At 31.0% G+C, this 16,927-nt stretch overlaps 2 protein-coding genes across 2 annotated transcripts; both read left to right on the top strand.

Annotated features, from left to right (window-relative positions):
- Positions 1 to 6,210, top strand: LOC123921961 (endoglucanase 4-like). Its single transcript, XM_045974711.1, has 7 exons — positions 1 to 195; positions 2,843 to 3,250; positions 3,848 to 3,940; positions 4,263 to 4,469; positions 5,083 to 5,191; positions 5,361 to 5,524; positions 5,650 to 6,210. The coding sequence occupies exons 1-7, from the start codon at positions 1 to 3 to the stop codon at positions 5,962 to 5,964; spliced, it is 1,491 nt and encodes a 496-aa protein (XP_045830667.1). The 3' UTR covers positions 5,965 to 6,210.
- Positions 6,211 to 8,722: 2,512 nt separating this feature from the next.
- Positions 8,723 to 13,633, top strand: LOC123921962 (endoglucanase 8-like). The gene is made up of 7 exons (XM_045974713.1): positions 8,723 to 8,911; positions 10,211 to 10,618; positions 11,658 to 11,750; positions 12,253 to 12,459; positions 12,719 to 12,827; positions 13,066 to 13,229; positions 13,319 to 13,633. Exons 1-7 carry the CDS (start codon positions 8,723 to 8,725, stop codon positions 13,631 to 13,633), a joined length of 1,485 nt encoding a protein of 494 aa, XP_045830669.1.
- Positions 13,634 to 16,927: the final 3,294 nt, after the last annotated feature.

The raw sequence follows: 16,927 nt of genomic DNA, 5'->3' as shown, positions 1-16,927 counted from the left end.
ATGTCAAAATTATCATTGTTATTAACAATGATGATGGCTATAATGGCAAAATCAGTTTCACTTAAACTTAACTATGGTGATGCATTGACAAAAAGCATTTTATTTTTTGAAGGTCAAAGATCCGGAAAATTGCCACCTTCACAACGTATGAAATGGAGAAAAGACTCTGCCCTTAATGATGGACAAGATATTCATGTAAGTACTCTATTTTAAAAGAAAATCAAGTCATTATAAGATCACATAATTTTTTATGTCTATTTTTCACCATCTTTAAGTTTTTTTTAGACCGTTGGTCACGTATTTAATTTTGATTCAATGCACTTAATTTAAATTTATGGAATTGACGATGTATATTGTCAAATCAAAATTTCATTAGTTCACACGGTTATATTTTGTATTTTGGATCTTATTTATCATAATAATTGAAAATATGAGTTTTTCAAACTTCGAACATCAATTGTTTGCGTGACTAGGTCAAATATGTGATTTCTTGACTCAAGTTGACACATTGACATTTTTCAAAAGAAAAGTTGTGACACTTACTTTCAAGTTAGGACATTTTATATGCCTTTGGAAGATGTTTCTCGCTTTAAAATTTTATTTTTATGACTGCAACCCGCTTTAAAACATAAAATAAGTAATAATTAATTATTTATTTATTTTTTACAAATAATTTTAATCATTGATATATAATCATGTCAAATGTTAATTATTAATTTATTTACAATTATAGGAATAGAAAATGGGTGACAAACTATTAAATAATCGAGCATAACTAAACTGGTAATTAAGGACATTGTAATATGTAGAAGTTGGAGTTAGAATCCGAGATTCACCACTTATTCACCCAGTGTGAAATTCTGGTAATTAAGTTATATTTGACTATATATATATATATATATTGAATTTAGAAATTCAAGAGGCCTAAAGCGAAAAATTAAATGAGGCCTTTTAGAAATAATAATAATAAAAATATCGGTCCTTTTATAAAAGTTTCTAATATTATTTAAATTACTTTGTTTTTTTTCTAATTGTGTTGTCTATTTTGAGAAAAAAAATATTTTATATTTTTTTATAAAAATTGTATCATGTAAATAAAATTAAACCAATCCAAATAAAAACCGTAAATTGATCCAAAAAACCGAAAACCGCAAAAAAATCAAATATTTTTGGATGTTTGGATGTCATTTTGTGAAAACCGCTGGATCAGATAGAATTTCGGATTGATTTTTCAAAACTGATCCAAACCAAACCGCACACACATATGTCTAAATATTTATTTATCTTTTTATTAGTATGAATATATATTGCATTAACCTATTTTTACTTCATTTTAAAGTTTGTTAATACTATTTGTTAGTTTAAATTAATCTATTTTTTACTTTATGATATGTTTCAAATATTATTGATAATTTACGTTACAAAATATTAATTTTTAATATATTATATGTTATATTTTAGATCGAAGTTAATGTTTATAATATTAATATTTATTAAAAAACATTAAACTGCATTTTAGTGTTTTTTATAATATTAATATTTATTAAAAATATTTACAATTTATAATTTGGATATCTAAAAACCGATTCAAATTAAACCGTATAAAATTGGATCCGATCGGATTTTTCTTATTTATCATCCAAAACCGAACCAAACCGCGAACACATTCATTTTTGGATCGGATGAATTTTTGTCTCAAAACCAATCCAAACCGAACCGCAAGCACCCATATGCATCACACTGTTATTATTTTGCACTTTATATTTATGATAATGAAAATGGAGATAAATTAGTAAAATCACAATTCAATTTTTTTATTTGTATAAGTATCCAATTGTGACGGTTGTTGTGGGATGAAGTGTGTAAACTTTTTTATTAATATTTTTAAGGGGCAAAACATTAAGTGATGTACTTGTATAAAACTTATATTATAGATAATTTTGTAAAAGATATTTTTCTTTTTTGATAAATTTTTGGAAAAAATAGTTAAATACTACCTCTGTCCCTAATTATAAGACTCTGTTTGACAAAAATGTACTATTTATATACCTTGTTTTGATCGTATTTTTTTAATAATATATAAATGTAAATATTAGCATATAAGATTTTGTTCAATTTATTTTGATGAGTATTTTCAAAATATTAAATTTTTATAATTTTTACTAATAAACAATTAAAAATATTATTGATCAAAATTGTGCATTGGCGTACGTGCAGTGGTCAAACATGGTCTTATAATTATGGACGGAGGTAGTATAAATCAAGTCAAAAAATTAACTTTATTAGTGAATTTTAATTAAAAGCAATTACGCTGGTGTGATTTATTATTCAAACATTGGAAAATGAAACTTATTAATAGTTTTTGGAAAATTAAATTGAAAATGCAATAAGATTTGATACTATGACCAAGAACTAAAAAGGCAAAGGCTTTAGCCACTGAGTTGCTAATAACATCTTGTTTAAATATAGCAACAAGTTCTATTTATTATCAATTGTTGAGGCCTTCCTGAAAAAAAAAAAAAAAAAACTTTGTCATCCTACTGGTTACTCGCGTGTCCTATTTTTACACATCCACGATTTAAATAGAGGATGTGTAAAAATAGAGCATTTTAGAAAAAAAAAACTTGTCCGTTACTTAAGTCGCAGACAATGTTTAAGTAATCAGTAAAACGACAAAAGTAACTAAACAAAAAAAACTGTTGAGGCCTATTTCCAAAGCCTAAACTTTGGGCCTAAAGTCCTAGCCTCAGTTGCTTTTGGCTTGGGCGAGCCCTGAAATCCCTAATTTAATTTATTAATTTATTCAAACATCTAATTTACTGAAATTGTATTCCGAATGCAGATGGATATGGTTGGTGGATACTATGATGCTGGTGACAATGTAAAATTCCATTTTCCTATGGCATTTACAACCACAATGCTAGCTTGGAGTGTGATAGAATTTGGAGATAAAATGGGATCAGATTTGCCACATGCATTGGAAGCAATCCGTTGGGGAACTGATTATTTCCTCAAAGCCACAAGAGTCCCAAATGTGGTTGTAGCACAAGTTGGAAATCCCAATAGTGATCATGGTTGTTGGGAAAGGCCAGAAGATATGGACACCTCTAGGCAAGCTTATTATTTGACACAAGATAAGCCCGGCTCAGAAGTTTCGTCTGAGATTGCGGCTGCACTTGCAGCGTCATCTATTGTATTTCGCAAAATCGATCGAAAATATTCTAAAGTGCTTCTGGCTAGCGCTAAACAGGTATATATGTGTACAATTTGAATTTTTTTTTGCTATCAATCTGAAAAATTGTCTTTTTATTAGGGAAATAAATTACATTTTCTAACAAAATTGAAGTATTGACAAAAATTGAAGTCTATACTAAAAAACAAAAATTGAAAAGAGTTCACAAAAATGAGTTCAGGTTCTTCCATTTATTATCTCTCCATTTATTATCCATTTAGAGAGAGATAGACACATGAAAAAATTAGTGGGGTCCACAAATTAGTAGGACCCACTTTAATGGGTCCCACTAATTCTTAATGTGTTTATCTCTTTCCAAATGGAGAATAAATGGAGGGATAATAAATGGAGGGATAATAAATGGAGAGAACCTGAACTCCACAAAAATATATATCAATCACTTATAATCTGATTTTTATAAAAATTAATAATAAGTACTTAGCTACAATCGTGTAATTATTTGGAAAAAGGCCCAAAAGTTAAAGGCAATTTTTTAAATTTGTTTTTATGTATTATTTTAGAACATATTGGGGAGCAATTTATTATTTTCTTTTGATATTTTATTTTCCTAATAATACCTTGCAACTAATTATTATATTTATATGATATATTTAGGTGTTTAACTTTGCAAATAATCACCGTGGCTCTTACAATGATTCCATTGGTGATGGAGTATGTCCCTTCTACTGTAATTTCAATGGTTACATGGTATGACTTTCATGATCTTTATTTCATATTTGTATGTAGACAAAAATTATAAGTCCTTCAAAAAAAAAATTATAAGAAAATTGAACCAACCTTGAAAACGAGATACGGAAAAAGTATGGAAAAAAAGTATTCGCAACTAAACTCAATCATAAGTTTAGAGACAATTTTTTTTTGCCTATTTTTAATAATTTAATTTTTTTATAATCTTTTTTTTACTAACATTTTTTTATAGTTTTTTTACTAATTAATAGTCTTTATAAATAATAAATAATAGTGTTCTTGCCTAATAACTTTTTTTTTTTTGGCTTGTAACGAAATTCAGGATGAGTTGATTTGGGGTTCATCATGGTTGTATAAGGCTTCTAAAGATCAAACTCATTGGAACTTTATAAAATCAAATATACAATCCATAAAATTCACTTCTATTGTTAAAAATATCAATGGTTTTAAAGTTCTAACTAATGGTGGTAGTTTTGCTGAATTTGGATGGGATTCTAAGCATGCTGGCATTAATGTCCTTGTTTCTAAGGTTAGTTTCATTGTTATTCATTAATTCTATTATATACGTCTAGACTAGCTATTTGACAAAAACAAAAATGTGCTCCAGTCTGAATATATAAAATAACATAAAAGAAAGTTAGATATATAAAAACTAAGAGCATCTCCAATGGTGATACCACTTTGGGTATCATACATTAACAAGGGGTTCCTACAATGTCATGTAATATTTATGCAACTCATACGTATTTTACTCCAATGGTGATACCACTTTTTGAGTATCATACATTAATGACAAACGGTAATGTTTTGACATATATAGAAGCTATTAAATTAGATTTATATACCAAAAATAAAAATAATAATAACATTAAATTGATGATACAATATCTTATTTAAGGTACCGGTATCATCAATTTTGATACCCTCTGTGTCACGCCATGAAACTCCAATGATAAAAAAGTTACGGTATCGTATCATTAGTCTATGAAACTCTCTTAGATCAGATAAAAAAGTTATTGATTTAAATTTTTATTTAGTATATAAATTTTTATTAATTCAAATTTTTTTTAAGATCAGATAGAATATCACCTTACGAGTAATGACATATCCATAATTTTGTTTTATTTTTCCAATTTTAACAGTGGGTGATGAAGAATCCATCAGACCAAAGTCTTTTTGTTCCTAATGCAAACAAACTTGTATGCTCTTTGTTGCCCAATTCACCAACCAAATCAGTCACATACTCCAAAGGTAAGAGATTACTTACTTTTATAGCTATTATAAAAATACATGTTTACAAATTTAAATTACATACATAAATTGGAAATACAGACTAATATATCATATAAAACAAAATAAAAAATAAAAAATCACTTACAAATATATTAATTTACTTGAGTTTTGGATGGTGATTAATTAGGTGGGCTTCTGTTCAAAGTTGGATCAAGTAACCTACAACATGCAACATCACTTTCTTTTTTGTTAATTGTTTATGCTCGCTATATGCAAGCTAATAACAAAGTGGTACGATGTGGAAATGTAGTTGCTAAACCATCTGATCTCATTAATCTTGCAAAAACACAGGTAATTATATAACTATTTTTGAAATAAATTAAGTACTATTTTCTATGTTTTTAGGTAATCAATTAAGTACTATTTTCTAGTAGTTACATTTTTTAAATGGATTTTTGAAATTCTATGTATTGTAGGTTGATTATATTCTAGGAAAGAACCCATTAGGAATGTCATACATGGTAGGCTACGGAAAAAAATATCCTCAGAAGATACATCATCGTGGTTCAACTTTGCCATCATTTGACGTGCACCCAAATCGTATGGGCTGCCGTGATGGAGACAAATATTTTCAATCATCAACACCTAATATAAACGTACTAACAGGAGCAATTGTTGGAGGACCAGCGGATGATGATTCTTTTCAAGACTCACGATATAATGTTTCTCAATCAGAGCCAGCTACATATATCAATGCTCCTTTTGTTGGAGTTTTGGCTTACTTCAAATAACATATATAGCCTTTGTTCCATGGTAGACTTTTAATTAATATCCTACATAATTTAGATTTTCATGATAGTTATCATTTAAGTTTTTAGGAGTAGCCAGCCTCTCACTCTAATGCATTTAGGTTTACTTGTGCATTATTTAGAAGCTGCTACTTTTCATTTTATTTCAATGTAATAAATATATTGTTGGTGTAAAATAATTTTATGCGAACATTCAATAAAATTTGAAAATTTGGTAGATTAGCCTAGTATATTATCCTCCTCATTATATTGATACTATTATTCATCTTTTATTATTCTCTTTTTTATATTTATTATCCCCCTCAATATAATAATATATAATATATTAAAACCAGCAAGTGACCAATGTCATTCGAACCCGTACCTCACAGAACCAAAGATTTTTTTTATTATCATAATTTTCATGTGACATTTAAACATGGCTTAAATGCAGTTTTGCCCCCTGTTTTGATTAAATCGGAATTTTACCCCCCCTGTTTTATAATTTTTTGGATTTTGCCCCCCCTAAAATTCTGCTTTCATGTCACAACTTCAAAGTTTCGCACACAACTCAATTTGGATCAATAATTCACCAAACGGATATCGAAATGACCGTAATAGAGTTATCTTTCCACAGAATCAAACTCCACTAAATTTGGAGTTACAAAGAGAGATTAATTACCGTTTTAGGGAAGGTATGTCCCCCAAAATTCTGCACAAAATATGCTTTCGAGTCACAACTTCAAAGCTTCACAAACAACTAAATTTGGATCAATAATTCACCAAATGGATACCGAAATGACCATAATCGAGTTAGCTTTCCACAGGATCAAACCCCACTAAATTTGGAGTTACAAAGAGAGATTAAATACAGTTTTAGAGAAGGTCTGTCCAATTACTAATTTTGCAGAAATCTACTTATGACCTTCAAATTCAACATCGTCTACCAAACACATCGTAACTCCAAATTTGACGAAATTTAAATGACAACAAGGGTAATTTCGTTAGCTTTCCGGATATGTAAATACTATTGAAAAATGAGCTACAAGGTGAGAGACAGTACAAACATACCAGTAGTAGTTTCATACAATAATTGATTTGGACAGACCTTCACTAAAATGATAATTAATCTCTCTCTGTAACTCTAAATTTTGTGGAGTTTGATTCTGTGGAAAAATAACTCGATTTCGGTCATTTCGGTACCAGTTTGGTGAATTATGGATCCAAATGGAATTCTGTGAGAAGTTTTGAAGTTGTGACTCGAAAGCAGATTTTGTGCAGAATATTTGGGGGACATACCTTCACTAAAACGGTAATTAATCTCTCTTTGTAACTCCAAATTTAGTGGGGTTTGATTCTGTGGAAAGATAACTCGATTACGGCCATTTCGATATCCGTTTGGTGAATTATTGATCCAAATTGAGTTGTGTGCGAAGCTTTGAAGTTGTGACTTGAAAGCAGAATTTTATGGGGGGCAAAATCCAAACAATTATAAAACAAGGGGGTAAAAGTCCGCGTTTTAAAACAGGGGGTGTAAAATTCCGATTTAATCAAAACAGGGGGGCAAAACTGCATTTAAGCCTTTAAACTTCATGTGAATTCGAACCCATCAATCTCACGAACGCCAGCAAGTGACCCCGAGATGGGTGATGTTGATTGAACCAAAACCAAACCAGCAAGTGACATTTAAACTTCATGTGAATTCGAACCCGAACCTCACAGTTCACCGCCTTTCCTAAGCATTTAATAAAAACTTTTTTTTTTTACCAAAACAAAAAAGAATACGGAGTAAATATTTTCATGAAGAACACTTTTCAAAAAGTGGTTATTCACTTTTGGAAAAATAAACATTGATTATTTAATTGGTCAAAAAAATTGATTATTCAAATGGTAAAAAAAATTGTGTATTCAATTGGTTAAAAAAATTGATTATCAAATCTTATGTTGCTTAATTAAGTTTTATCTATATCTTATGTATAAAGAGGATACAAAATATTTTGGTGTGGACTTTTCATTATACTAACAATACCCTTGATTTTTTTTTAGTAGCAAAAATCTTTTATTAACAAACTCACCATAACATAAGAGATGTTTTTTTTAGTAGCAAAAAACTTTTATTAACAAATTCACCATAACATAAGGCATGTTTTTTTTCTTCATAAATTTACATAATAGACACAGACATACGCGAAATGCGCCCTGTCTGACCGCTAGTAAGTTATACTCCCTCCATCCAAAATGAGTGAGTCATTTTGACTATATACACTATTCACATATCTTACTTTGACCCTATTTTTCTACTAATAAATAAAAATAAATATTAGCATATAAGATGTTGCTGGATTCATCTCGATGAGTATTTTCAAAATATCATATTTTTATAATTTTTACCATTATACAATTAAAAATATTAATCGCCAAAGTTATGCATTGGCATGCGTGACGCAGTCAACTGACTCAATCATTGTGGGACGGAGAGGGTAACTTATAAGCACTAAGAACAAATTTGGGATATATAATTATGAGAAAAACATATAATTGAATTTTATTATTTAAATTCTAAGAACAAATTTCAGCTTTTCAAATAAAAAAGATTTAGTCAAAAAAACAAAAAAGAAGATCAAATTTCAGATATCACTACAAGGAAATTCTTCATTATTTATAGCTATAATTCTTGATGAAATAATCAAATGACATGACTCAAACTTGAAACTTAAAAAAAAAGGAGTTACATAAAAATATGATAGGAAAAAGAGTAGCAATGTCGAAATTTTCATTGTTGTTAACAATGATGATGGCTACAATGGCAAGATCAGCATCATTTGATTATGGTGATGCATTGACAAAAAGTATTTTATTTTTTGAAGGTCAAAGGTCAGGAAAATTGCCACCTTCTCAACGTATGAAATGGAGAAAAGACTCTGCACTTCATGATGGACATGATATTCATGTAAGTAAATTCTAAATTTGTACTCATAAACATCAATTTTAAGTCTAGTTATATAACTTATACTTAATAATCCCTTGATGAGTTTTCTTAGCGTAGTTTGTTTAAATTTATGGATGAGTTTTTTTTTTGTCCCGCTAGATTTTCGTTATTTTTTCTTTATTTTAATAAAATTTTAGTATCTTACCTATAATACCCTTAACTTTTGGTGTACAAAAAAAAAGATACAAAAATTTTTGGTGTGGACTTTTCATAATACCAATAATACCCTTAATTTTTTTTTTTGAGTAAAAAAAAATTATTAACAAACTCATCACAACATAAGGGATGTCTTAAGTAAAAATAAAACATAAGTGATGTCTTTTTTTTTACATAACTTTGCATAATGGACACAGACACACAACCTGTCTGACCGCTATTATAAAATAAAATAAATATTTTTTTTATGTCAAAATTTCAAGTCATAGATGTCAAAGAATTTTGTGTGTTTATTTGTCACTCTCTTTAAGTTTTTTAAACGGCTAGCTAATCTCTTATTCAAATTTTGTGTCTGTCTGATCTAAGTTGTTAAAATGTAAATTGTACATGTTCAAACTTTGCATAACTTTGCATAACTTTGCATAATGGACACAACCTGTCTGGCCGCTATTATAAAATAAAATAAATATTTTTTTATGTCAAAATTTCAAGTCATAGATGTCAAAGAATTTTGTGTGTTTATTTGTCACTCTCTTTAAGTTTTTTAAACGGCTAGCTAGTCTCTTATTCAAATTTTGTGTCTGTCCGATCTAAGTTGTTAAACAAAAAAATTCATGGTTCATATTTTTATTTTGTATTTTAGATCTCGCTTGTCAAAACTTAAAATGTAAATTGTACATGTTCAAACATCGATCGTTTTTGTTACTAGGTCAAATATATGATTCCTTTACTCGAGTTACCACATTGACCTTTTTCAAAAGAAAAGTTGTGACACTCACTTTTAAGTTAAGAGGATTAAAATCGGGATATTGGAGGGACCTCTCAAAAATGATCCAAAATTTATGTGTCTAGTTCAATCGACAATATTAATAATATTAACTTTGACACTTTCATTAGAATTAAAACTTAAGACTTTGTTGGCAAATCACTTAATTAAATTTGTTACCTTTTTTTTTCTTTGATAAGCAAAATTTTTATAACTTGAGCATAAGGGGTACTCAAACTCAATACAACAAGTTACATTGTTCAACCAATTTGCAAAACTGAAATACATTTAATTTGCACTTATAACTTTAATTTGTCAAACTTGTATTCCAAACACAGATGAATATGGTTGGTGGATACTATGATGCTGGTGACAATGTAAAATTCCATTTTCCTATGGCATTTACAACCACAATGCTAGCTTGGAGTGTGATAGAATTTGGAGATAAAATGGAATCAGATTTGCAACATGCATTGGAAGCAATCCGTTGGGGAACTGATTATTTCCTCAAAGCCACAAAAATCCCAAATATTGTTGTAGCACAAATTGGAAATCCCATCAGTGATCATGATTGTTGGGAAAGACCAGAAGATATGGACACTTCTAGACAAGCTTATTATTTGACTCAAAGGAAGCCCGGTTCAGAGGTTTCGGCTGAGATTGCGGCTGCACTTGCGGCGTCATCTATTGTATTTCGCAAAATCGATCGAAGATATTCTAAAGTGCTTCTCATTAGGGCTAAACAGGTAAATATGTATTCAATTTGAATATTCATTAGGGCCAAAATATGTATTCAATTTGAATATTTTACTATCGTTCTAGGAAATTCATTGTCCTTTAAAAGTAATTGATTTCTATACTCAATTTAGGTGAAGGAATTACTTTTTCTAACAAAAGTGATGTATTGACGAAAAGTGAAGTCTATACTAAAAAGTAAAAAGAAATAAGATTTGTAAAGATTTAAAAAAAAAGTCTATATAAATAAATACTTAAAAAGTCTATATATAAAAAAAGTCTATATACTAAAAAGAAAAAGATTTGAAAAGAGTTCAAAAAAATAAAAATATCAAATCACCGTATATATTAACTGATTTTTAAAATATCAAAGTACTTATAATATACTCCCTCCGTCCCAAAATAAATAACCTAATTTTGACTTGGTGTACTATTCATATGATCTCCTTTGACCTTATTTTTTTTGCTAATATATACATGCAAATATTATCATATGAGATGTTTTTTTATTTGTCTCGATGAGTATTTTCAAAATATACAACTTTTATAATTTTTAGTAATACACAACTAAAGATATTAACGATTAAAGATGTGCATTGACAAACGTAACTGTGGTCAAACAAGTCATTTATTTTGGGACAGAGACCGTAGATAAATATTGGGGGAGCAATAATTTTTTTTTGTTAAGTAACCTAGTGGCTAGAAATTCCACAAATATGGTGGATAATCGGGATGATCAGGGTTCGAACTCCAACCGTCTGCATATATAATGCAATGTCATGCTAATTGAGCTAAGCTCACGGGATGGGGGAGCAATAGTTATTTTTAAATAAAAATAAATATCAATCACCTTACCAACAATGAAGTGGTTCAAGTAGTAAAAGTCTTGATCCCCTTAAATATGTGATCATGGTACGATAGTGAAAACTTCGTATATTGTAACAAAAGAAAATATCAATCACCTTATGTACATCTCTTTTTTTATTGTACATACTAATTTTTTTTTTAAGAATATTGTACATACTAATTATTATCTCTATATATATTTAGGTGTTTGACTTTGCAAATAATCACCGTGGGTCTTATAATGATTCCATAGGTGCTGGGGCATGTCCCTTCTACTGTGATTTCAATGGTTACATGGTATGACTTTAATAAATTGTACGTGGAAAAACATTTTAAAAAATTCAATCAATTATAAAAATATAATTGTCACTAAACTCAGTGATAAATTTAGAGAAATTTTTTTTGTCTCTAATTATTTTTATAATTGAAATTTGGCTTAATTGCACATTTGATGCCTTATGTTTATTTTAGGTTTTAAGTTGGTCGCTTATGTTTATTTTGTTTTAAATTGGTCTCTTATGTTTTAAAAGTTTCAAATTGGTCCTTCAAGTTTTTAAAAGTTTCAAGTTGGTCCCTCAAATTTCTAAAATTTGAATTAGTTATTTCTATAAAGATGATTAAATAGAGACTAACTAATTCAAATTTTCGAAACTCGAGAGACCAACTTGAAACTTAAAATAAACATAAGAGACCAAATGTGCAATTAAGTCTTCAAATATTTATATATTCTTTTTGAATATTTAGTGTTCTTGCTTGTATCTGTCTTAATAAATATTTTTTTGGTTGAAATGAAATTCAGGATGAGTTGATTTGGGGTGCAGCATGGTTGCATAAGGCTTCTAATAATCAAAATTATTGGAACTTTGTAAAATCAAATATACTATCTTTAGAATCTTCTTCTATCGTTAGAAATGTCAATGGCTTTAAAGTTTTATCTAATGGTGGTGGTTTTGGTGAATTTGGATGGGATACTAAGAATGCTGGCATTAATGTGCTTGTTTCTCAGGTCAGTAGTTTACTGAGATTTAGTTTTTATCATTTCGACGTGATTTTTTTTTCCACCACCAGTATCCAATTCATTGGACCATATAATTTGCTTCGAAGGTCAATTCTGACATCAAGTAGTTTCAGCCTCATCCTAATAGCAGTTGCGGGTGATCGAATTATGATCTTTCGTACGAAATTTAACGCCAAGGACGTGATATTTTTAAATTAGAAAGTAATGACACATCCATAATTTTGTTTTACTCTACCAATTTTAACAGGGGGTGATGAACAATCCATCAAATGAGATTCCTTTTGTTCCTAATGCAAACAATCTTATATGCTCTTTGTTGCCCAATTCACCAACAAAATCAGCCACATACTCCAAAGGTAAGAAGAGATAGTAATAGTAGGACTTATGTTTATAGCTATTATAAAAATACATGTTTGGTTGAATGTGACATCACTCACAATAATTACTTTAATCTCAATCATCCATTTTAATCTAATGGCTATTATTTCATTCTCATATTCTCATATATCTTTAGCATTCTCATAATATACATTATATATATATATATATGAGTCACAATTATATTTAATTGAGTTTTGGATGGTGATTAATTAGGTGGGCTTTTATTCAAAGTTGGATCAAGTAATCTACAACATGCAACATCACTTTCTTTTTTGTTAATTGTTTATGCTCGCTATATGCAAGCTAACAACAAAGAGGTACAATGTGGAAATGTAGTTGCTAAACCATCTGATCTCATTAATCTTGCAAAAACCCAGGTAATTATATAATTTTATTTTTTGAAATAAAGTACTATTTTCTAGTAGTTACATTTTGAAATGGATTTTTGAAATTCTATGTGTTGTAGGTTGACTATATTCTAGGAAACAACCCACTAGGTATGTCGTACATGGTAGGATATGGACAAAAATATCCTCAAAAGATACATCATCGTGGTTCAACTTTGCCATCAATTGACGTGAACCCAAATCATATAGGATGTCGTGATGGAGACAAATATTTTCAATCATCATCACCTAATATAAACGAACTAACAGGTGCAATTGTTGGAGGACCAGCAGATGATGATTCTTTTCAAGACTCACGATATAATGTTTCTCAATCAGAACCAACTACATATATCAATGCTCCTTTTGTCGGTGTTTTGGCTTATTTCAAATAACATATGTAGTTTTTGTTCAATGGTAGACCTTGAATTAATATCTTAGGTCATTTGGATTTTGATCATAGCTATCACTTCAAGTTTTAGGAGTTGCTAGCCTCTCACTTCAAGGTTTACTTGTGCATTGTTTGAAAGCTGCTACATTTCATTTTATTTGAATATAATAAATGTATTGTTAGTTAGTGTAGATTAATTTTACACAAACATTCAATAAAATTTTGAAAATTTGTTAGTTTACATTGAAGCACTATTTAAATGTATTGTTTGGATTAACTTATTTTTGAGTTTATGCAAACAGCTTATGCAATATAAATTAAGTTTTATGCAATATAAATTGATGAGTTTGAGATAGAGATACCGGAAGAGGAGCCAACACAAGATGAAGCCACTTTCAACCCAGCACTCTGCTTGGTTGGAAGATTTTTATCAAATAGACCAGTGAGAACACACATGATGAAGGCTCGCATGGCGGATCGGTGAGGGGCGTGGCGGTGAGAGAGATGAATGCAGGAAGATAAATGTTTCGTTTTTTTCACCATTTGGACATGCAGAAAGTGCTAAGAGGAGGTCCATGGTCCATAGGGGACGGACGACGAAGAGCCAGAACAAGTGCCACTCTTTACAATTTCTCAATCCAAAACCATAAAAAAGAGCTTTGGAATTCAAAACCATTACAAAGGGTACAAGGAAATAACCATAATAGTTATTAACAAAAGTTGCATAATTTGTTGTAAGGTTACAACGAATTGATAAGCAAGCAAGTGAACAAAGAAAAGAGAAGAAAAATTCTGGTAGTAAGTAGAAAAGGATGAACCGTGAAAACAAAATAAAAAGTTTTGGGAGTTTGAAAAAGTCTGTCGAAGGATTTTGGTAAGCTTGTTGGAAAAGTCTATCATGTGTATTTTTAACTGTTGTGAATTCGTCTATAAAATCACACCAATAAAAGAACTTGATGTGTGGAGCAATAGAACGGCAACCAATAATTAAGTGGAATAAGCAATAATAATAATAACCGATAAACAAGATAAAGGAGAAGAAAGAACACGATAATTTGTTTACCCAGTTCGGTCCAATAATGACCTAGTCTGGGGGAGAGAGCAGTCCCTCCGTTCCACTATATCAAGCGAGTAACTTTACAAAGAGTTCCAATTGAGTTACAAGAATTAATCCTAATTCTACCCAAATCCCGAATCTCTTCCCGTGGCCAAGAGACTCAATTTGATAAGTGTTTCCCAAAGTGTACCACAAAGATAGTTCGCCCACCCTAGAGTTGTACCAAGAGAAAAAAACCTTTTTTCCTCTCTAAGACTCTAGCCCTTGTGTGGTGGCAAACCCTAATCCTTGCCTCTACATCTCTACTCTCTTTCTCTCTCTCTCAATTTTTCTATGAATAAAGCACTTCCTATTTATAGAAAAATAATATGCCAAAAAATTAGTAACAAATCTGTTTTAAAATAAAACAAATCCAAGTCAAAGTATCTTCCAAGAAAATATATTTTTTTCCCAAAAAATCTTCAAAACATCAAAGATGCAAAAAGATTCAACAAAGATTTTTCTGACTTCTTGTAACTGAGATTTCAAGGCATATCCAACAATTCTCCACCTTGCCTTTAAATCGATGGTGATCCCATCAACCACCGTGCTGCTCTCTCCATCTTGAATCTTCTATTCAAGATCACCGGATTGTACCTCCATCTTCATCCTCGGAATGCCTTCCGCTCTCATGAAGATCTTGCATCCCACTACCATAGGATTTTAGGTAGCCCCACAAGATTCACCGTACCCTCTTCAGACTCCGAACTGGTCAAGTCCGTACCTCCCTGAAGAAACGCTTGTTCCCCACTATCATCGGCATTTTAGATAGCTTAACAAGCTCCACCATCCCTCTTCAGCCCCCGGATTGTGCCTTTTCCGTCCTCCTGAAGAATCGCTTGCCTCCGACTATCCATGGATTTTTGCGATAGCCCTACAAGCCTTCACCACTCTTCGACCCCAGAATGCCTTCCGTACTCTCGAAGTTTTGCTTGGCTCCAAACCAACCTTGGAATTTTAGGCGGTTCCACAAGCTGCAACATCAAACTCTCCTTGTATCCAACTACCTCCAGCAGTCTCACAAGTTACCAAGTCTGATCACTTGTTGCTTTCAATTGCCTCCCTGAAGATCATCTCAAGGTCTTGCATTTCTTCAGCCACAATTGAAACATAACTCACAAGGTCTTCATGGTCATCCCCCTTTGGTTCAACAATACCACTCTCCTCCCTATCTCCGATTAGATAGCCAAGAGCTAATGTTGACTGTCTACCACTATTGGAAGACTCCACCTCAAACTGAGTTTCCACCAAAGTATATTCACCATGATTTCCACCTTGTAACACGCAAGACCTCTTCAATTCCTCTGAAACATACTTCAAGCTATTGTTAGTCTCCAACAATTCCAGTTCAGTTCAACACATAGTAAACCTTGTTCACTAGTCCAACTAAACTCATGTCACTAACAGGTCCACCCGAAGTCCCACAACTCAACCACATTATGAGAGTCACCACTAGTTATAGATGCATGACCAACTATCTTTGCATCTAAGTTCAGAAACATACCTCACATCGTGTAAAGAAACTCACGATTGTCAAACTTCGTAAGACAAACTGAACCCATACCTTGAACCTTAAAGCTTTCCGTTTTCAAGATGAATGGCTCCACCTTCAACTAGCTCTAGAGTCTCAAAGTATTCATTCTTTGACCACATGTGATTGGAGCATCAAAATTCCATGACCCAAATACTCCACCGGTTCCCAACTTCCACTAGCACTTCTACATAATAATAAAGTTGTTGTTTCAGAAGTAACCCCTGAGTATTATTACCACCGCCTCTCCAGGCCGACCGTCTTCGTCATCTCCATTAACTCTTTATCTTCGAGGCACCGGATAACAACACTCCATGTTTTACCCATCATCCCGAACATTAAAATTGTTTTCATCTTCACTTTCCACAATTCCAAATTGCTTTTGGAAAGTCCCTCGATATCCCACTTAGAAACCATGGTGCTCACTTCAAATTGTTCCGATTGCCCCACGGTGGGTGCCAATTGTTGTGAATTCGTCTATAAAATCACACCAATAAAAGAACTTGATGTGTGGAGCAATAGAACGGCAACCAATAATTAAGTGGAATAAGCAATAATAATAATAACCGATAAACAAGATAAAGGAGAAGAAAGAACACGATAATTTGTTTACCCAGTTCGGTCCAATAATGACCTAGTCTGGGGGAGAGAGCAGTCCCTCCGTTCCACTA

This window comes from Trifolium pratense, linkage group LG4 (genome assembly GCF_020283565.1).
Source record: "Trifolium pratense cultivar HEN17-A07 linkage group LG4, ARS_RC_1.1, whole genome shotgun sequence".
In the NCBI taxonomy this organism is placed as follows: domain Eukaryota; kingdom Viridiplantae; phylum Streptophyta; class Magnoliopsida; order Fabales; family Fabaceae; genus Trifolium; species Trifolium pratense.
This window is presented reverse-complemented; position numbering and strand designations above follow the sequence as displayed.

Bases quoted from the DNA above. Each gene is read 5' to 3' on its own strand.
- LOC123921961 (XM_045974711.1), top strand. From the start codon at position 1: ATGTCAAAATTATCATTGTTATTAACAATGATGATGGCTATAATGGCA. The intron at 3,251-3,847 runs GTATATATGTGT...TGATATATTTAG, and splicing joins TTCTGGCTAGCGCTAAACAG to GTGTTTAACTTTGCAAATAA. The intron at 4,470-5,082 runs GTTAGTTTCATT...CAATTTTAACAG, and splicing joins TTAATGTCCTTGTTTCTAAG to TGGGTGATGAAGAATCCATC.
- LOC123921962 (XM_045974713.1), top strand. From the start codon at position 8,723: ATGTCGAAATTTTCATTGTTGTTAACAATGATGATGGCTACAATGGCA. The intron at 8,912-10,210 runs GTAAGTAAATTC...TTCCAAACACAG, and splicing joins ATGATGGACATGATATTCAT to ATGAATATGGTTGGTGGATA. The intron at 13,230-13,318 runs GTAATTATATAA...TATGTGTTGTAG, and splicing joins TTAATCTTGCAAAAACCCAG to GTTGACTATATTCTAGGAAA.